The 23,566-nt window shown below is 32.2% G+C and overlaps 1 protein-coding gene and 1 long non-coding RNA gene across 2 annotated transcripts; one reads left to right on the top strand and one right to left on the bottom strand.

Annotated features, from left to right (window-relative positions):
* Positions 1 to 1,006: 1,006 nt before the first annotated feature.
* Positions 1,007 to 3,349, bottom strand: LOC134246685 (zinc finger protein 862-like). The gene is made up of 3 exons (XM_062729050.1): positions 3,008 to 3,349; positions 2,720 to 2,803; positions 1,007 to 2,485 (listed from the first exon to the last, which is right to left on the bottom strand). The coding sequence occupies exons 1-3, from the start codon at positions 3,347 to 3,349 to the stop codon at positions 1,007 to 1,009; spliced, it is 1,905 nt and encodes a 634-aa protein (XP_062585034.1).
* A 486-nt stretch (positions 3,350 to 3,835) lies between these two features.
* On the top strand, positions 3,836 to 5,253 carry LOC134246686 (uncharacterized). Its single transcript, XR_009987680.1, has 3 exons — positions 3,836 to 3,968; positions 4,561 to 4,621; positions 4,948 to 5,253. It is a non-coding gene; the product is annotated as an uncharacterized LOC134246686 (long non-coding RNA).
* Positions 5,254 to 23,566: the final 18,313 nt, after the last annotated feature.

Here is a 23,566-nt window from a genome sequence, read left to right as displayed (position 1 = left end):
GGAGAAGTAAACTTTATTTTAAAAATCCTGCTAATAATTGAAAGCTTTCGCAAAAAGTAGCAAATCAAGTACTTTCCACAAGTCAAACCCGTTTTGGTACATACAGTATATAACTGTATTGTATTTAGATCATTTATACATTCATGCACTTGATGATATAATGACTTTTTTTTTCTCAAAACAAAGCTGATGTTAGATCCAAAATTTTATTACAAATGTTTCAAATTCAATTTGCCCCTTAATTGTGGCTGAATTATTTCTTTGTAGCGTTTAGCAACAAACAATCACGTACAATTTGATTGAACATAAATGAATGCAGGTTTCGTTTTTAGTGCTTCTTGTATCGTAGTCCTCCGATTCTCCCAAATCTTCCTGATCCTCCCAGGGCTCCCACTGGACTAAAAATCTTTTTCGCCACTTTTGCGTGGAGCGTATCACGACCTTTTTACGAACAATATTCCCATCATATTGATCATGCCATTTATATACTACTGTATTCATTTTTAAATATGTGCCATATATCATATCATATCTACTATAACATTCATTTTAAACTTGTGGTCATTTCAATCATGACTCAATGTTTCACTTAATTAATATCCAACCACAATTTTCCTGAAAAAATAACAAGTTGCATGTTTTATAATATTTTATTGTGGATTTAAACAAGATATACCAAACAGATATCATACATGTAACAGATGCAGTGGTATGCATTTTATAACATCATAAATAAAGCACTACATTTACACATATCAAAGTAAAAATAATGAAAGTTTCAAGCACCAGCATACAAGTCACAGCACTGTCATTCCCTTAAAAGATGTTGGGAGCACTAGTCTATTAGACTGTTTCACTTCACATCACCATATCACAGTCACTGAAAGTTCACAGAGAAAATCCTCCTGGATTTGGTGCGACTCCATTTTTGGAAGGCTTCCTCATAGTCCATTTCCTCTGATTTGCTGGAGATGGAAAGTCTCATAAGGTTTTCAAGTGTGGAAATTTACTGGGAGTTTCTCACATCGGTCTTGATTAGGTTCTGCCGGCTGAAACCTCGTTCACAGTCTGCAGTGCTGACAGGAGCAGTGAGCAGGCGTTCAGCAGCAGCTGCCACGATGGGAAACATTGCCCTAGCCCTAAATGCTACCTGACAAATATCTAAGCTGCTAGACCCTACCCTAGAATTTGAGTCTACCTTAGCCCTGCAGAACTCTACAAAATTCCGTAACTCATCCTTACAATCTCTGACCTTGGCTACCTTACATACTGAAAGATGGTTTGCTATGATATCTATGTCCTCAGAAGGAGGAGTCCTATCAACAACTGTCTGAGGATCAAAAAACCTACTCAAAGCTGACAAAACCAAAGCATCACCCCTATCAGTAAACCTAGACTGCAAACTAGCCTTAACACCCTCTATAAAAGTGCTACATGCCCTAACTGCCTCTGACCTTTGTACTAGACTATCCCTTACTATGTGACCTTGAAACTCAAATGTGTAAAGACCTGATTCATCAAGAGTTGGCTCAGATGGAACATGCTGCAGAAAGGCAGACAAGTTACCACCAGGGTTGCTAATCAAATTGTCCAAGACCTTGACAGTTGAATGCAGAAGGCAATTGACCTCAGTGAAATCTAGATCTGACCTTTGATATGACCTTGACAACACAGCTAATGGCTTCAAAGCGTCAGCTAAGAAGTGTGCAACATACAGAAACTTGTAACAAGAAATGGGCTTGTGGAGAGCTAATGCCTTAGCAGAACTTTCCTCTAACATGACTGCAACTACACTCTGATAATTGTCTACTACTGCCTGAACACTACCCTCAAAACTTAACCACCTAGTGTGGGAAACTTGCTTGAGCCTAGTGCCCCTGCTACAATCTAAGATTCCTTGAACCTTCTCTAACCTAGCCATGTTCTTAGGACATCTCTCAAAATACTTATACAAATCATTCAGAACTGCCTGAAACTTAACTAAGTAAGTGACCTTATCAGCTGCCTCCCCACATGCAAGTGCTAACCTATGTGCTATACAATGGGTTGCTAAGATACCTGGATACATTTCTCTAAGCCTAGTAACTACTCCACTCTTACACCCTACCATCACAGAAGCCCCATCTGTTGAAACACCAGCTAACCTATCCAAGTCTAATCCCTTATCCTTAAGCAAACCTATCAACTCTGAAGAAATTGCCTCTGCATTTGCAACTGACAACTGCCTAATGCCTAGAAAGTCTACAGATGGAACTACCCTACTACCTATCTGTTCTAAAAACCTAACATATACTATGAGATTCTGGTGAACTGAGACATCTGTAGACTCGTCTAACATTACAATGAATACAGAGCTACCCCTAACCCTATCTACGAGCCTATCAAGAATCACATCGGACAACGACTGCTGAAACTCCTGAACACTGCTGTTACTCTCACATGTTGTATGGGAATCAACATTGAGATCTTTAAGCTGAGAACTACCCTAAAAATAATAAACAAAAAATTATTTTTTTTTATTTAAGTAGACCTTAAATAGATTTTGATTTAAGATTCAGATTGATACAAATTTAATTTTAATTTTTGAAAGAAAATGATGATGGAATTAATTACTACCTGGGATATGCATAAATTGTTTAGTCTGGGAACCATGGAATTGGGCAGGTCATTTGATGCAGCAAAGTAGGTGTTTCGAAGGCAGATATAATTGCAGATTTACTCTTGGAGAGGGCATTTTGTCTGACAGTTTCCATGTTTTCAGCAGATTTGGACTTTTGTAGAGCTGCAGAGTGACTATTGTCACCTAATTAATAGAAAAGAAAAAAATTAGTATTTTACGTCGAATAAGGTTTATTGTGTTGTTGTTTTTTTTAAATTATTTATTTATCCTTTGATTCTAAATTATATATGTAGAATATAGGGAAAAAAATCTTTTAAAAATTGTGGTAAATTATATATGTAGAATTAAAAAAAATCTTTATTATTTAAAAATTACAATTTATTTTACTATTAGAAGATAAGCACCTTTTCCCTTCTCATGCTTGACTACGTTTTCTTTCTTCATAATGCTTGTACCCTCAGTAAAAACATTTCGTACATTGGCCGAAATACAGATGTCACAAAACATCATGCCCAATTTGGAATCATATCTTAACCAGTCCCTATTTAATTTCCAACTGACGTTAAATTTACGTTTTGGTGTAGAAGGTTTTGGACTTGGGACTGTTGGCGAAGTTTGAAAGGCTGGGGTTGAATGATCAGACCCCGAATTGGAAGTAAAGCCAAACATGGACAATTTCTGAATTTTAGACTGACTGGAGTCAGAATCTAAAAGTTTGCGTTTCCCCATTTTGACAAGCCAAATGCCAAAAAATAATGGGGTATCGAGTAGAATTGGCATGGCCTTTTTATACTGGTACGTACTAAACTTCAAAGAAAATTATTAATGTAAATTGCTATGTACATATCAATAGCTACCGACTTATTGTTTATAAAATATTCGCTGCATCTTAAGTAAAGACAAACACATCTCAATTAAAATGTTTTTATCAACAACAAGCTTGGACGTAAATAAACAGCACATCAACATAATCGATGCCTATGCAGTAATCAGGATAATATTTAAATAAATAATTATTAGCGATTTTCTCCTATACAGAATAGCATGTTTTTAAAATAATTCTCTTTCTTATGTGCCGTTTGGCTGCATTCGGCTTCAGCCAAGCGCTTGCACTCGATGACACGGAATGTTGTTTACATCTAAAAACGTGGCGACATCAGCTGAGATATGCAGTTGAATTTTAATGCAATAACCAGACATTCATTAAAGAAAATAGGGATAAGATAAGAGACAAGGCATTGTTTATCCCTAATACGAGAATATGAGGACATTATTAAAGAAGATGATAGAAGACTGAGACGATCTGCACTAGCTCTCTAGATCCATCACTGCAGTGCATTCAGCCCAGGTATGTATGCACATGTATGTACAATATGTAGATATGCTTTTGTTAACATCGAAGAAAAAAAGGCGATCGCGAGTATGTACGTGTTTATTTAGATGTATTACAGTCAGTGAAAAACTAATGCAGTGCAGTTTGTGTGCCCCCCCCCCCCCTCATAACAGCCCACATAAAGTTGATCACATTTTTTACTAGAAATTTAAAAATGTAAATGAAGTAAATATAGAGTCGATTAGCTTATTTTCTTTGAGACAACATGTATAATAAGGGGGTTCAACAGTAATACAAACTTAAACTAAATTAAATTTGAAATTTCATTGTTGCAGTCAATGAGTTGACAAAAATTTACTGTAATGCTGTTGTCTTTTTGACATACAAACATGCTACATAATGTAAAAAAAAATTGTATCATTATGTGAAAACAAAGAACCTCCACTTTAGATCTATAGTTTTAAATTCATAGAATTTCTAAATTAATGGGGAATAAAATATTTATTTTTTTAGTTTGATTTCATGTCAAGTCAATTAATTTCTTTAATTTATACATACATGTAATTTTTTTTTAATTATATGATATATAATACTTTTATTACTGTAGCAGTCAAGAGTTCAAGGCTTGAAGAATGAATAAATACAAAATGCATCCATTTCTCCACAGGGTATGTACACTTAAAAAGCATTTCACATTTTTTAAACCATGCACGTGTGCATGATTAGATTTATTTTTCATTTTGGTAAAGATGAAAGAATGTTTTTTTCATATTCTAAATATTTGTTCTTGTAAATGTCAGAGGTTTTAATTTCCCAGAAAAGTTTTGTAACACAACTTTGTTTCCATTTACATTTTAATATAATTTTAATATCATAAATTCACTACAGTATACATTTATATCATGAATTGTTTTGTCAAATGTAATGTGATTTTATTATACAATGTATTTTATTTAGAATATCTCATAGCAATAGCATATATAATGTGTTGCAGCTATTCCTAAAGAATTGGAACAATGGATTCATTCAGGCAGCAAGTTAATCCATCATGTAACTAAAGGAAAATGGTATGCTCCATATTAGCTATAAACCAAATTACCATGCAATATTCCTGGCAAACAATAAAATATAACAATAGAATTGCAAACATTTAATTATGCATCCAATGTTTGTGCATGTTTCCATGCACTGTTCTGAATTTAATTCAATTTTAAACACCAATTTACTCTCAATAATGGTATGTTAATACATGTATATCCTGATTTTCTCATACATGTATTTTCAGAATTGATTTCATCCACAAGAATTAGAAGTGAAGGAAATAATTTGCAGCTGCTCAGTATCCCTTGTACAGTCTACCTTAATTTGAAAAGCTGTTAATGAAATAAAATTTCTTCATAAAAAATGATTTGACTTTTTCATATACATGTACTTACTGTACAGGTTTTGAAAAGGCTATTAAGATTTGATAATCTTGACTTGCATATATTTGTGTGGTGGGTGTCAATGTCCATGATCAAGATTTTATTTCAAGCGTGTACATTGTGTTTATTTGTTTTATTTGTTAATAATAGTAACTAAAAAGGAGATTAAAGGCTCCCCTAATTGATTCAAAACAGGAAATTGAACCACCATTTTATTGTGAAAGGAGGGGGGGGGGTTGGCAAGTTTTCCCAAGTCATTATTTTTTTTATTTCTTTTCATGTCAATGAAGGACAGGTCTACAAATATTTATTTCCAATAAGATGAAGGACAAATTATTTATATATTTATTGAAAAATGTCTGACAAGCTAAAAATAATAATTAATAGGAGGGGGAAAACTGGTCTTGGGCAGATTATTTATTTTTTATCCAGTCTGGGACATATTTATTTTCAACCTTTTTGAGATCTAACCCCCCCCCCCCCTCTTTTTGAATAAAATGTGTGTAGCGATAATACTGGAGCGGATCAAAGATCTAATTTTAATTAGATTGTAACACGTACAACTTAAATCCCATAGGAGTTGAAGTTTTGAAAGAAAGCCATGATAGAATTTTGTATGCGAAAAAAATATTTGTACACAAGTGTATGTACAGTAGTGACAGAGGGGTATAGTTATCGAATTAATTATTGATTGAGGCTATCAATTAATTATTATTATTGAATATTACCATTTTTATTAACAATCGGCGTTTTAGATTACATGCTGCGGCAAATTTTACACCTACATGTAGCTGCATGTGTATTTACACATATTCGAGGAAATTCCGGAAATGCAGAAGGTCTGAAAGACGTCTTATAACATACAAGTACATAATTCATACATTGTATAAAGAACGAAGTCACAAAATAGAAAGTAATATCAAGTGTTTTATGCATACTGTTCGATTTAGTAAAAAGATCCCAGCGCAGTCTGCAAGTATATAGGCCTAGTTAAATCTACGAGGTAAACAAACTTTATCAAGTACTATTATCTCCCATGCTGGGTCAACGATGCGTTTGAAAACTATATTTAGACTGACTGTACCAAGATGTCAATTTTTAATCAAAAAGTTCAAGGGCAAGGGCAAGGCAACAATCTAATAAGGTCTAATAAGTAGGTTTTTATTTTAAATTATTCATTTTACTGCATAGTTTTCAAAATGTGATGCTCATTTCTTTGTAATCCTTTAGGTAATTTATAATTTCCGTTGATATTAGGAAAATACCCTATTTTATTTATTTATTTATTTATTCAATTTGACAAAAACCACATGTGGCGCAAGTCATACATACAGTAAACAAATATAAAATATATAGTCACATAGATTTTCTTATATTACACGCATCACGTATGAATTTACAAATATTCCTTGTAGAATTAACATCTGCTGGATTAAAAATTTCATAAGATATACAGGTTTTATTAAAAAGTGTACAAAATTCACTTCTTAGTTGTTTTTATAGAGGACATACAAATAAAAAATTATGTTCATCTTCAACGACATTTTTACAATTAATACAAAATCTTTCATCTCTTGGTATAATTGGGTTACATTATCTGCCAACCTCTACCTGTAATTTGTGAGCACTTATTCTCAATAGAGTCAAAAAAGAACGAAGATTCTTGGAAATGGAAAAATTTAAGTATGGTTGAATTTCAAGTTTGTTTAGATTCCCTTGACTTATTAACTGGCTGTAGAATGATAATTTGCCATTACCCTTTTCTCTGATATTTATTATATCCTTAAAAACTATGTTCTCAAAATATTTTTTCAAATTATTTTCAAAATCATTTATTGATAATGTATTAGCATTTGAACCAATAACTTCATCAAGTATAGTTTGTATACAGTTATGCCAACATGTTTTCCCACTTCCTGCAAGTTTTTCATCCTCTAAATATGCATGTTGTAAAAGTAAGTTTGAATTCTCTTGATCTGCAACAAGTTTTTTAAATCTATAATAATATCTAAATAATAATTTATAAACTCTGAAAATAATGGGAAGTGCACCAAACTCTACTCTAACTGCTAAATTAGAAGCTTTATTATGGGCCCCTAAAATGTCTTTCAAGATGAAATTTTGAATTTTTTCAAATGGAGTTTTATCAAAGTCTTTTGTAATATTCTTAAAATCACTTATCCATATTTCAGAAGCATAAGTTAAAATTGGTATAATGCATGATTCATATATCTTAAGCTGAACCTTTCCTGAGAGACTAACATTGTTTGGTAGTTTTGATTTGATCATAAAATATGCTTTCCTTGCTCTACCTGCTAAATTCTCGCATGCATATATTCATCAACAAAATCAATAACATCTTCTTTAAACTTCATTGTTTTACAACTCAGTTTTTTAAGTTTTTTACTAGAAAATACCATAGCATTAGTTTTTTGTGTATTTACTTCTAGCTTCCATTCACAACAATATCTTTCCAGTGAATCAAGACATTGTTGTAGCCCATCTACTGATTCAGATACAAGTAATAAATCATCTGCAAAAAATAAGCTGTTAGAGTTAATGTCGTTCAATTGAACAGGGCATGTTTTCGAAGAATCTAAATATTTTGTAAAATCATCAATAAAAATGTTAAAAAGTGTTGGACTCAAATTATCTCCCTGTTTTACTCCACGATTTGTAGGAAAAAAATCAGTATGAACATTTGATTGTTTAACAGCACACACAGTAGTAGAATATACATGTTCAATAATTCTATAGAAATTACCTCCAATACCTTTATTTAAAAGCTTATGAAGAAGACCAGGTCTCCACACAGTATCGAATGCTTTTTTAAAATCAACAAAGCAAGCATATAATTCTGTTTTTTTGCAGAAAACATATTTGTTAATTAATGTTTTTAAAACAAATATATTATCAGTTGTACGACGCTGCTTTCTAAAGCCAGACTGGAAAGGGCTTAGAAGAGAATTACTTTCTAGATAATCTGACAATCTTGTTTGCAGTAGTCCACTAAATAATTTTCCTAAACAACTATTTACACTCAAACCCCTGTAATTGTTACAATTATTTGGATCACCTGATTCATGAAGAACCATAATAAATGACTGATTCCATGCTTGTGGTATCTTACCAGTATTAAGAATTTTATTAGATACTTTTACCAATGTTGGAAGGAGAATATTAGAACTTGTTTTTATAAACTCATTCAAAATTAAGTCAGGTCCACAACTTTTTCCATTTTTTAAATTTTTAATTCCTATCTTTACTTCTTTACAGGTGAAAGGGAAATCTAAGGGCGATTTCTCATCTAAATAGGTATTATCTAAGTAACTTCCAAAAGGATTATCTTCTTTGGATGTTAGTAATGTTGAAAAATGATTCACCCAATCCTCCATTTTAATAGCTGAAGTGCTTTCATGCTGTTTAATTTTATAATTGTCAAAATTTCGCCAGAACTTTTTTGTATTGTTAGTACTATCACTGACTTTATCAGCAAGAGATGAATAAAAATTTGATTTTAATTGTTTCCATGCTTGATTATATTATCTCCTCAGAGATGTAAAAGTTCTGTGTAAAGAATAGTTATTTTGAGAGGTTTGCAACTTTTTAAAAATATTTTTGATATACTACTGACTGTTTTAGGTGAATAACTTAAATGTATCGGAAAACCAACTGAATGAGCATCACTTTTGCGAAAGTATAGATACATAGGGACAATTTAAAGCACTGTAAAGTTTTTTGTTTGTTTGCCTTGCCCTTGAACTTTTTGGTTAAATTTAACATTTCATTTGTTGACCTAAAATCGGAGCCCACGTGACTTTAGAGGGTCACATGATCACAAAAATTCCGAGGTGAATAGCGATGGACATACTCTTCAAGATAACATAAAGCTATTTTAACTAGTAGTCTAGTCATTCTACTGAAAAATGAGAACTAATTGCAACAGTATATATTTTAATGCAGATTTATAGATAAGTTATTAGTAACTCACATATAAAAAGTTTAGAAAAATTCACTCAGGGGAAAGTTGGGAAATCGAAAGATTAAAATTAGGGATGAATATGAATTTAGAATTACCCATTTGCACACCGTACTTTTTCTATATGAGCTTTCTATGACAGACAGCCTGAAAACAATAGCCAATTAGCATTAAAGGTTGTTATTTTAACCTGTAGTTTGTTATGCAATCAAAACTAAATCAAAAAAATTATATATTTTTTTTCCCAAAGAAGTGAAGTATTGACTTCCACACCGGCCAAATATCATCTACACATATATAATGGTTGCAATTACCATTCAGTATGGAACGCTGTTTGTATTCACAATATTGTATGTGGAATTCCTAAATGTGAATGTGTTTACTTTCATTTTATTAGTAAACACCTGATGGACATTTATACCCCAGTAGTTTTGGAATTTATACAGGAACAAAAAATGTATGGAACACAGTTTGTGTACAAAATAAGTCAAAAAAGCCTTTTCTAAAGAATTCTGCAAGGAAGCTTATCAGACAAGTACATGTACAATTTATATCAGAGTTGTTACAATTGCATCATCACAGAATATATTTTGATTAAATATCTAGAAAAGAACTTTATTCGGTAATAACCATTATTGCCACCCAAATCAAACTTTGATGGAGATATATTTAATTAAGTACTTAAACAGGGGAGTATATGCTGACTTCAAAGCACTGAATATTTTCTTAAGTAATGACGCTGTATGTACGTAATGACGTTACAAACATGACGTAAATTTCAGTTTTTTATGAATTTTACAGAAAAATGTACATATTTCGTCGATATTTTGAGTAAAAGTCACCGAGCGCATGTGTGTTCAGGATCAATATTTTGATATAATGTGTAGAATGATAATATCAATGAAATATGTCAATATTGTTCCTGAACAAACTTGCGCTCTATAAATTTTAAAGCTAAAACTGTTGAAATTTTGTCCATTTTGTCCTCTTTCTGAAAAAAGGATATAAAATCGGACTACTTTGTGACATCATAAAAACAAAAATTGTTAATACACTGCTTTGACACTACAATATTTTCTGTTAATTTATATTTCCCATACAATTTATTGAATTCAGCACATTTCAGGAAGTTTTCAAAATTTGACTTTTGTGGGGGCAAATATATGCAATATACCACTTAGAGTTCTTTATAGAAATTTATCATTTTGAAATAAAGAGTACAGAATTTATGGAATCTCATGAACAGGATTTGATTTGAAGTTAAACAAATCAAATATTTAATTTCATTCAGGTATCTCCGGAACTTAAATTTGAACTGTGTGATTCAAACAATTTTTTTGCTCTCCAAATTTACTGCTTATTGCTTTTGTAAAGAGTAGCGAACCTTATATAAAAAGCTAATTGATATTGACCTTTTTCTCTATAAAGACTGCACCATGCATCTATACATGTGGAAAAGCTGCATTTTGTTTATAGTAATGGAAATAATTCAAATGGAATCGTTTAGACAGAATTAAATGCTTAAATGCTCTTTTTAAAATTTTTTAATGTAACTTTTTAACAAAATATTTTAAACACATTTTTAAAAACTTAACTTCTTGTAGATCTGATCATCATATGGTCATTTTTGCAACAGTAAAATGCCTGATGCGGCACTTACTGAAGCTCCATTTTATGGGGACTGGTGATAACGGCGTTTCCATGAGCATGCTTTAGAATGTGAACAATCTGGAACACTTTCAAAGTCACTTCTTAATAAGAGCAACATTGAAAAAAGAATAGATGGACATGAATCTTTCTACTGTAATTGTATATTGTTTAACGTCCCTCTCAAGAATTTTTCATGCATATGGAGATGCCACTACTTGCCGGTGGAGAGCTGCACATTTTGTTCTATACTCAGCACTTAGGGCCATTAAGCAGTGAGGGATCTTTTGCGTGCCAGTGCCTGCTGCGACACGGGACCTCGGTTTATACGGTCTTATCCGACCGGTCTCCACATCCCACAGTGGGATTCGAACCCGCGACGTAAGGATCGACTCCTTACTTCGCAACTGTAGAGCAGATGCTCTAACCACTGCACCATGCGGGTGAATTCCTAGATCAAAACCAAAGTCTTATAATTTCTATTACTGTTAGGATAAAAATATTTGGGGAAAATATAACAAACATTAATAATACTTTTACATATGAATTTGAACAAGTAAAAATTGACTACCAGTATCTACCAAGAGTTTAACATTTAATTCTTCCTTGAAACAAATACCTGGCTTGCTTTCTTTTACTTCATTCCACTTGTATAAGTGCTTTAATTTGACCTTAGATTTTTTTTTTATCAATAAGAATAAAATAATCTACTGTGTGCTTTCAATTGCCCCCACCCTCTTATAGTAACATTACATAGCAACGGTTTGAAATACATTAAGATTTAAGAAGGGTAAAAATATAATAATTATTAACTGCACAGGGCCTTTGCGCGCACATTTCACGATATTTTGTACGCAATTCAATTTAATTACTGTTGATTCGGCTACATCTTGGTCAACAATGATCATTTTCAAGGGATAACAATTTCAGATTTTATCCTAAAACGTGTCTTATCTTCATATTATTGAATGTAGTTGAGGGTTACACTGAAAAAAAAACTTCAAATATTTTTGGAATATCACCATCCATGAAGCAACATTAAATGTTGCTATGTTCCTATCACACCGGAGGGCATGGTTTCATTATGTGGAGGGTAAAAAAAATGCATTGAGCCACTTGATATGAGTAAGATAGCATTTTTATTAAACTCATGACAAGAAATACCCTGTAGGGTACCCAGGTGGGGGGTGGGTTCAAGTTCTGATCAAGCAAGAACCATCATACTCATTATAGTGTACAAGCATTATATGATACTGATTTAAACAGAATATTTTTTTTTTATTTCTGAGCATTTTATACAAGTTACCAAACAATCATATTGCAGGGACTCAAAACTGCCATGGTGTCACATGTTGAAAGAAAATTTTCTGAAGGGTGGACAACACAACTACAATGTAATCTATGGGGAACAGCTTTGCTGTGCGTAAAAAAAATTTCAGATTTCAGAATATTTTTTGACAAAAAAAAATAACAACCTACCTAATCCAGAATAAAAACATCAATGTATTTCAGGGAGGAATGGGGTTCTATGAGATCTTCCCACAATTTTCTTCATATACGGGGAAAACCTTTCAGTTACAGGAGGGATACGGGTTTTTTTGGGGGGAGGGGGCATTTTCTGCTACTTTTTCATAAAAAAAATTCTTATTGGGGGATGTCCCCTGACCCCTCTAAATCTGCTCCTAATTATTTTTGGATATTACTTTTCATATGAATTAAAACATGTTTATTGTTTCTTTTGGTGATTGAGTATATTCGTGCTATACTTAGCATTGCTAAATACCGAAGTTTTTCATGTAAAATTCATTTATAATGTATCCATGTACGTTACTACCTATTTACAGAAATCTTCTAAATAATTTCTTTGAAGCATGTATGGCAAAAGAATGCATTTTGAGTATGTGTGTAAACTAATGTAGTGACTGTATTCGTGTTTGTAAAGGTTCATTGTTCAAAAGTAGGTGACATTCTCAATTTATACTGTTTCCATGGCAACCAACACATATAGTAACCAAAATTTAATATTTTTCCAATTCAGTTTATTCAGTTAAGTTTATTTCCCTACTTACATGTTTTTTTTTAAACCAGTATAGAAGTTTCTACTTTACATTGTTCGTTTAACACTTAATCAGAGTGAACACAATACGTCCCAATAATGACCTCAATTTTTCAATTTTCCCATGTATAAATTTTTCTAAACTTTTTGTTATATATTCAGATCATATCATAGATTGATTAAAACTAAGTTTTGAAACTGTTGCAATTAGTTCACATTTTGATGGAAAATTTGATAATTTGACTAGACTATAGAGTGTCTTGCTGAAAAATAAAATAGTTAAACATTAATTATATCTTTTTCGGTGACTTTTTATAGAAAATGTTGCCTTAACTGTACTGCGTGGGTGAGAATTTGATTGCCAATTAATTGACCACAGCTTTCAATCAATATACAACACTCGGTAATTTTGCCCGGGGTTATTCATGCTATTGTCTCTACTAGTTTACCTGTACACAGTGTGTTCATTGAAGCGACGAGAAATTTCCGGTCGCACGTGTCATGACTGTGATAACAGTCTGATTGAATAAACAAACAGCCTCAGGTAAAAAATGAAAACACAAGACACATTTTACATACATTTTATTGCAAAAATCATTTTCGCCACTTCTCAATTTTTTTCCGCCACTTCTGAAAAAAATTCGCAATTGGCGCAAATGGCGAATCGCAGCTCGAGCGCTGGATCCTCCATATTATCTTCCTATTCCTTCTAGTCTTCTGGATCCTGCAAACAATCCTAAAATTCTTTTCCCAAATTCTCCTGATTCTCTTTTCAATCCTTTATATTTCCCCCTGTGAACTCCTCTTGTATTATCGTATACTACGTTTCCGGATTCATCATATCCAAAATCTGTAACAGGCGGAAAATTTTCTTTATTTCATTACCCTGTATATATTTTTTAAAAACCCTTTATCACTGATACAGCTGATGTTTCAATATATTTCAATATATTTTCTATTTGATGACCAGAAAAACCATTGGAAATTAAGGTAAGGTTTGCGTTTACAGGGAGATAACTCTTGCGAATCACCAAAGCGTTTGAAACAGGCGAATTTAAACCAGCGATGCTAAGCATCTCGGTAACGAATTTCCTCTGTCATACTTGATGTTTGTTGTCACTTAGTTATTGTTAGGAGTAAAAACAAAGGACGTTTTTAGGAGAAGGTCTTATAACAAATCAAAGCATAGGAATCTTAGAAGCCTTTGAGATTAGCGTGATGAATGTGGATGAACCAATAAAGGAGGACTTGTTTATTTTCGATACGGAACGTGGCAAGTTACACGGCTATTCCGATCAGAAGAAAGTCATTGACGCATTGTGCTGTTGTGTGTTTCTCGCTTCACCACTACACTTAAATTTTAAGTGAGAATGGGAAAGAAAAAAAGAAAAGACCTGAGAGTATCCTGTAAAGCAGACCTATTATGCTATGTGCAGTCCGAACAGGGAAGAAAAGTCACGGTGCATTTGGCCATGTCCAATGATGATGTTGACAGTTTGATTGTTGATAGTATTTTCCTCAGGTAATTATTTAACTCTTCATTTTACTGAAAGTTATGAATGATTTACTGACTACGGATTTAAAAACGAATAATAAACGGTACAATGATGTCAGGATGTGACTAATATCCCAACATTGCCAAAAAAATAAAAATGCATTCATTCAAGAAATTATGAAAAATAAAATCCTTGCTTTTTAGGCATAATATCTATAACATTACTGGAACAGGTATTCAATTGTTCAAGTTACCTTTTTAAATGAGGTTTGATTTTAATTAATATCTCATTTTCTAATTAATAAAAAAGAGATACAGATTGTGCATGACAAGAACATTAATTTTCTGGTTCAAGCATTTGCATTTCACTAATTCAATCTATAAATTTTTTCAATAATTTCATATTGATTCTTCATTGATTATATTGGAAATTTATTCATTTCATTGAGTGAATGAAACTCAGTGCAATTCCTTATGCAACTCCTTAAATGTTATTGAAAAAATGAACACATATATGATTTCAGATCACGGGCCATTAATTGAAATAGATAAGAACCAAAAAAAGCACTTCAGTGTTTCCTTAAAAGATTTGTGCCATCAATCAAAGTAGAGGTCATCCCATATCAGCTCAAGAATATTAAAGAAAGTTGGATGGATCAAGCCAAGATGTTAGACCAGACATAGCAAAATCAATGGAGATTTGGAGAAGAACTTCTGACGTGTTATACCAATGCATATTTTTATATGTCTATAGATTATAGATATTTAAAAACATCCTATCTAGTATATACATGATATTTCCCATATATTTAGAAAATATGTGTATGTGATGATTGCAGTGCATGCTCTGTTTGTCCATCTTTGAATTTGTTTTCAGTAAAATAAATGTATACATCATATAGGTATTAATTGAAGGTTACTTTTTTCTATACCTACCTGCAACAAGTTTCTTAAAAGGGTTTGTAAAATTGCAAAGAAATTAATACATGAACAATTAAGATTAATATTTTTATTCATTAAATTTTGTTCTTACCAGGACCTAATATGCTCAAATAAGTATTTCTGAAAACTGATGAGTTTTGTACATATAAAGCTGCAAGTAAAATGTATAATTATATCTACTGTAACAGTTTAAAACATGACACTTGGAAATTGTAAGGTTGTTAATTTAGTAGGAATGATAAGACCAGTTTAGTAATCTACTAAAATTAAAATCTTTCACAAATACATGTAGTTTATTTTAAAATTGTTTACATTTATTATCTTTTAATTTTTTCTTGTATTTTGATTTTAAAAAGGAGAAATTTTGATATATTTAAATTATTATTTCATGGATATCAAGGAGATACCTATATCTATCACTGTAGCATCGTTTCTTTTTCCCTGTTCTTGACAAATATTTATGACAGTGTTAAGTCATTTTGCAGAATTTGCCTTTTCTCTGAAATCAGAACTACTCTGTAAACTCATTAAAGTATGAATTGTTGTCACTTAGAATTCATTTTTATTTTGTTCTGTCTGATATTTCAATTTAGATTCTTAGACTACCTAATCCAATGATTGAACTTATGTCCATGAAGTGTAGAAATAGGCCATCTTTAAAACAATGTTTGGTTGTCGGCCTCTCCAGACCGACTGACTAAAATGACCAGACTGAAAACTTTTTTTCAATGCAGGGCTGTATTTTTTTTCTTTTTATTCCTCTTATCCCCCTTAAAAAAATGTTGTTGAAGATTTTCTCACCTACCGACCCAATAATTTTACCCTGACTCAAGAGAGGGCAAACAAACATTACTTTAAAGATAGCATTTCTACTCTTCGAAGTAAAGAAATCATTTAATTATAAAAACAGCAGCTTCATGGATGCTATGCTTACAACATTTCACTCAAAAAATGGCATACATGTATAATGACAGTCACCAGCCATTACTGAATAAAGGTGTTTTGCTACAAAGATGTCTAGAAGTTACATGTTGGAATAACCAAATCAGCATGAGGTCAAATTCATAGGCTTTTAATTGGTTTAGTTGCAACATGTTCCGAAGTATGTTTATATACATATACATGTACTTCCAAAGGTGTTGCAGTATAATGTCATGGACAGAATATTCAGATGTAAAAATTGCCATAAATACTAGAGTTCTTCCATGGAATAAATGTTTAGACCATCATGTAGCACAGGAGGAGTTTTATTTTGAATATTTTTGGCCAATTTATGCCTAAAAACAATATCAAAAATAACATTTAGTCTTAAACATTCACCATGACAAGGTGATATCAATGTTGTCTTTTAAAGTGTAGAAAAAAACCTGACTTTTATGTTTTGAACCCATAATATAGCCCCTGTTTCCATGGAAATAATATTGGGGACATACATATTTTTTTAGTTCAAATTACTGAAAATGATCAAATTAATAACTTCATGGATTTTGATGGAATCGGTAGATATGTAAAACGTTGATTTTTATATTTTTGTTGCCATGGCAACGGTTACACTTTATCCAGGAAAATTGAAAAATCTTCTTTTTTACCCAAATTTTCACACTTTTGATAACGGAAAATTATAAGTTTAAATAATAGAAGCATGAATTATACTTATTCAGGTCATTTTAATTATAAAAGTTTGATAATTTATAAAATAAATCAATTTTTTCAATGAAAATAATATTCGAGGTGAAATATGAAATACGTTAAATTTGGCGTCTTTTACTAAAAAAATGGGACGGGCAATATCTTTGAAAATCATATTAAATGATGAAGCTAATCTCCCTGAATAAATTGATATATAGCATGTGTGCATATTTAAAAAAATATGAGTTGGCGGGAGACGCAAACCTTACCTTAAACGAAATAAGATATAAATTTGCATTTAAATTCTTTTTTAGACGTTGAATGGAATTGCTATAGCAACTCAAAGATTATTATGAAAAGAAACATTAAACTATGATCAAAGGAAAGAGATATAACGCATAACGTAAATTTACCTGTCGTCAGGACCACATGGAAGAGTATGGTCATAACAACCAAAACCAGGAGTTTATCCATATTATTTAACTTGTTTCAAGACTGCAGTTAAATCAATTATTGAGTTTCAGGCCTTATATATTACAAAGGAACCTGATATACTGTTGGTGTAGTCACATTCACCAATCAACGCTTATTTATTAATAGCAATAGAAAACATGAATGTGATAGAAATGTCAAATATTTGGGAAACCAAATGATGATGATTAATTTTAAAAAAAAACTAAATGGTATAGTAAATTTCACATGCTGCAATACATTTGATATTTGACCCATAAAGGAAACATGAAACAAAAATAGTACAGTGGAAGTGTCACCTTATATTGGACCATTAATGAAGTGCCAATTAAAAAAGATAAATAACATATGTGATTGAAGCTAATACATGAAAAAACATTTTTTTTAAATGAAAAAAGTATATTATGAACAGTATTCAAGCTCAAAAATCCATTAAAAATACAAATCAGCTTCTCGTCATGATCGGGAAATAAGATGAAAATCGGTTGACAATTAAGTGTTTAATATTCTTTTTTGGTCTTACTTTAAAATGTAATCAAGTACCATGTGATTTAAAAAAAACTATCTATTCTGTCGGGTATGCCTGCTATGCATAAGTCATACAGTGTTTCAAAGTTTTGTTGATGTAACAGGTATATCCAAAAAGCTAGAAAGTGATTCCTTATATTTACATTTTATATCCTAAGTAAAATTGTAGAAAAAATAGATTTAAACTTTACGAAGCATCAAGTGTCAATTTCACTAGCACTTGCTTAATGACGTCAGATACAAAGACAGCTGCACGGGATTAACATGCATTTCAGGTGCTTAATCTTTCAATTGGCTAAATTTAGATTCAAATTAAATAATTTAAAAAAAACTTTCCCAAGAGTCATAACAGAGAAAACAATGAGTAATGTAAATATGATGGATTAATCTCTACCACTATTTTCTGCTATAATGTCAATTTTCAGTAGACGGTAAGTCACATTTCAGTTAATTCATTGCAGATTTCATCCTGTTATTTCAAATAAAGTTTTGTTTCAATGTGTATCCAGTGAAGCTGCACTTTATGGCATCAAAGATCCTTTATCTTAAACGCATTGGTTTCAACATATTTGAAACGCTTTTTCCTGTAAGAGTTTCTCTCGTACTCGACTATTCCATTGGTGTGTGGGAGACATGGTATATTACATTACATGGTACAGGATCGGGCTCACTCATACTTTCTCATTGATGAATGAAACAAGGACTGTCTAAATTCAACATCTTGCAAGTTTAAAAACTTACGACTTTTCAACTTTATACACAACAATTCCCAACGACAAATTAAAATCCAGGCTTTTTGATATTATTGACAGCTGCTTCTTCAACAAAAATGGAACTGGTAAATTTACTTACCTCGTCATTGGTCATTTGCAAAATTATTTTGTTAAAACAGATTCTGACTGCACACATAAGTACTCTGAAGCCGACATCAAGAAGATGCTTGAGTTTCTGATTGACAATATCTATGTAGTTTTTGGAGACCCGGTATTCCAACAATCTATTGGAATTCCCAAGGGTACAAATTGCGCTCCGTTATTAGCAGACTTATTTTTATATTCATATGAAGCAGAATTTATGCAAAATCTTATGCGTGAAAAGAAGAAAACACTTGCAGTGGCCTTCAACTCGACATTTAGATATATCGACGACGTATTGTCAATTAATAATGAAAATTTCCATTCCTACGTCGATGAGCTTGGGATAAAAGATACCACAGAGTCCGACACTTCTGCTTCATATTTGGATATTTTACTTGAATTAGACACTAATGGTAATCTAACAACCAAGCTATATGATAAACGTGATGACTTTAACTTTTCTATCGTCAACTTCTCTTACTTATGCAGCAATATACCCTCATCACCCGCATACGGAGTATATATATCTCAGTTGATTCGATACACAAGAGCCTGCTCTAAGTATGAACAATTTCTCAAACGAGGTAAATTATTGACAATCAAGTTGATGAAACAAGAATATCAACAGCCTCGTTTAAAGTCATCATTTCTTAAGTTCTATGGTCGATACAATGACCTTGTCAGCAAATACAATTTATCATTGAGTCAAATGCTGACTGACGTTTTTCATACCAATTGTTAGTCCATTATTTATACACTGAATTGACGACGGATTTTTTCCGTTATTTCCTGATCATGACAACGAGCACACGGCGGGTGTGACCGGTCGGCAGGGGATGCTCACTCCTCCATGGCACCTGATCCCATGTCTGATGTTTCGGAGGTCCGTGTTTGCTCTGTTCCTATTTTATATTGTTTTAATGGACTTTGAGATTGAAAACTGTTCGTTATCTCCATATCCATCTTGCAAGTTCTATGTTCGATGGAATGAACATATTAGCTAATATCATTGAATATATTACCGTTATGTTACACATTCAGGGTAAGCGATTTTGGGTCGGTCTCCTTTGTTGTTGTTGGTTGTGTTGCTTTTAGATTAATTGTTCCTTTTTGAATGCTGTTGCTATCTAGGTTTGGGCTTTTTCACATTTTTTTTAGCTTTGTTTATAGTAATTTTTATTTTCTCTTTTTGCGAACATTTACTTCTAAATTAATTTGCCCCGTGGGGATCCATGTTAGAATAGGTTCTCAGTACCCCCTTGCTTGTCGTAAAAGGCGACTAAATGGGGCTGTCCTTCGGATGAGACCGTATAAACCGAGGCCCCGTGTCACAGCAGGTGTGGCACGATAAAGATCCCTTCCTGCTCAAAGGCCGTAAGTGCCGAGCATAGGCTTAAATTTGCAGCCCTTCACCGGCAATGGTGACGTCTCCATATCAGTGAAATATTCTGGAGAGGGACGTTGAATAATATTCAATCAATCTAAATTATTTTTTTATTTAAATTAAATTATTTTTTATTTTGAAAAGCATGAGGGTATATCGGGATGTCTGTCCATGGGTGCTCATCTCTTATCAGTAACTCCTCCTATACTATTGAATGAATTTAATGGAACTTTCACAGAATCTAAGTTACATAGTGCCATTATGCACCTCTACAATACTTTTTGATCTGACGCATGTTTTGGATCACCCAGAGCAAATCATGTACACTGCCATTCTTTCTATAATATTGAAGTGTACCAATTTTTTATCCGCAACTCCTCATGTACAACTGAAAAGAAATCATGATACTTTTACAGATTCTTAATTATACCCCACCCCCCACTTGAACAGTGGTAGGGTATATAGTGATCGGGATGTTCGTGCGTTCGTCTCTCTGTATTTCCGTCTGTCCATTACGCTTTGAGGTAACCACCTCTTATCAGCAACTCCTCTTTTGCCTCTGAGTAAAATTTAATTAGACTTTCAAGGCATGTTCCTTACATATACGTGTCGTTCAATAAGTTATGCAATATACAGTATATTCTAATAAATATCGAGGTCATACGAGCGTGGTTTCAAATGTCAGGATTTTCATTAATTTCAGATTTCCTCCTTCATTACAATAATTTCTTAATCTCATTTCAAATTACTTTTCCAATTATATCATTTATGTAACACTTTCAGATAAAAACAAATAAAGATGCGTCCGTTATAATTGGACATCCAAGCAGGCAATGGTGTACTTTTAAGAAATGAACAACTTTATTCAGTGAACATTGCGTTATGAATAGCAATTGTTCTGCTGGCATATTCCATGATGCGCGTTAGCAGGTGTGACCGGGTGGCAGGGACGTTCACTCCTCCAATGATCCCACCTCTACCTCTGATGTATTCGAAGTCTATGTTTGCTCCGCTCCTATTTTTGTGATGTTAAAGCAATATGAGCTGCAACTTTGATGTCGGATTTTGTTGTTGATAAATTGTAAAAGCTATTTCCATGGCAGAAAAAATTTCGTGAGTAAACATCTGTTGTTCATATTTGCGATGGAAGAACTATTTATAAGCTTCGTTTGATTTCAAATTACATCAATGTCGTCCTGTACAATAATATTTTTTATATAAAATGAAATTGTATATTGGATTAAATATATCTATATTAGTCTGATTGTTCATGAAGGTTTAAGGACAGATGATACAAACAAAAATGGATGCCTAGATTGGTGTATATTTTTTGGCAGAATTTCAGAGAAAATGATGCAAATAATTAATTTCCAGAATATAAAGAATTTGTAATCCTTCTGTGATGTTCAAAATTCTGCCTCCTGTACAATCATATTTTTTAAATATGAAATGATATTGTATATTGGATTGAATATAGACTATTTTAGTCTGATTGTTCATGAAGGTTTAAGGACAGGTGATACAAACAAAAATAAATGCCTAGATTGGTGTCTACTTTTTGGCAGAATTTCAGAGAAAATGATGCAAATAATAAATTTCCAGAATATAAAGAATTTGTAATCCTTCTGTGATGTTCAAAATTGTGCCTCTCTTAAGCATTCCTTATTAATCTATACAAATATTTTTCACTTCAAATCTCATATTTGTGAAAATCTGAATAAATAATTAGAAACTACGAGGTAAACGTTATTCGTTTTACTCATGAAAACATGACTCAGTTTGTTAATTTCAACTTTTTTTTTACAAAAGTTTGTTTGTATCATCTGTCCGAAAATTACATAAAAATTATCACAACACATTTTCGGCAAAATAAAAAATCCAAAATGCAGCTTAAATTGCTTTAAATAGACTTTTAAAACTGTTCGTTATCTATGAAGAATTTAATAGAACATTTTAAGCTGAACATGATTAGTAAATTGACTTTGTCCGCCATATTTGATTATTTACTCGCTATATCTGAGAACCTGTATATAAGCCACTGACATAGTCACTAATAAGAGTAATCCGTTGTCCCTGTTGTAGAATGAAGCATGCTTTATAGCAAAGGCAAGCTACAAACATATATTTGTAAACTTCTTCAATGACAGGAGAGTAAGATTTAAAAGAAACTAATAATTGCACAAGTCGGAGCAATAAAGTAATTATGAACAAACACAATTGCAATAAAATAAACAAAGGAAGTGCAAGATAACCAGTACGAACGCACGTCTCCATTTCACACTAATACCCATGGCAAAAAAGGTGTAACTAATGCAACAAGTGTATCCAAATTTTCATATCATTAGATATATATTCAAATATGGTATAAGTAGGCCTATTTACGAGTCGTAATCAGTTTTCAGAAAGAAGTCATGGTGAAATATCGTCAAAAATATTCAGTGCATCAATCTGCTGAAATAAAGGACATTCCAAATTTTTTCTGATATATTTTTGTAGATCTTTTCCGCTAAGCCGACTCTACTACTATAATGATGATTTTTGATAAATTATACTTTTGTAAGTATAAAAATTCTGAATGAAATTCCTTCATTCTGAAGTGCAGCGAATGGGAACAATGTGCTTTCGGCATACTTATTATTCAAATCATTCAATTCTCACTTGTCATTTGAAAGAAAAACAACCGCTCATTTTACACATGGTCAAATATACATATATACAGTTTGTATCACATGACGAATGGATTTTGTAACCGTATCCATCCCCAACCCCCAACTTCTGAGAATTTCTGTTAGACACAAAAACTAATCAAATATACATCGTTCCCTAGTCTTTCATCATAATGTTACGATTTCTGATATATTTTTCCACTTTTGTGAAGATCTAGATAGGCCCTAAATGATGTATTATTATATACCATATAGGGCCAATCTCTAAATCTTAACAAAAGCGGAAAATGAAATCAGATATCGAAATATAAGAATGATAGACTAGGAAACCATGTATATTTTGTGTCTAATAAAAAATTGAAGGAGCTGCAGAGGGGGTTACACCATCCACTAGTCAGGTGCATTTGGTTTGTATAGGATGGTTCTAATTTTCACAAAATATGGCGAAATTATATTTTTATTAAGACCCATGATTATTGAAAATTTAATTACATTCATTAATGCACGATTAAATCTCTTACACGAACGATCCTTC

Source organism: Saccostrea cucullata, unplaced genomic scaffold (genome assembly GCF_032062105.1).
Source record: "Saccostrea cucullata isolate Sc308-1 unplaced genomic scaffold, CSIRO_AGI_Scuc_v1 ctg2208, whole genome shotgun sequence".
Classification (NCBI taxonomy): Eukaryota; Metazoa; Mollusca; class Bivalvia; order Ostreida; family Ostreidae; genus Saccostrea; species Saccostrea cuccullata.
This window is presented reverse-complemented; position numbering and strand designations above follow the sequence as displayed.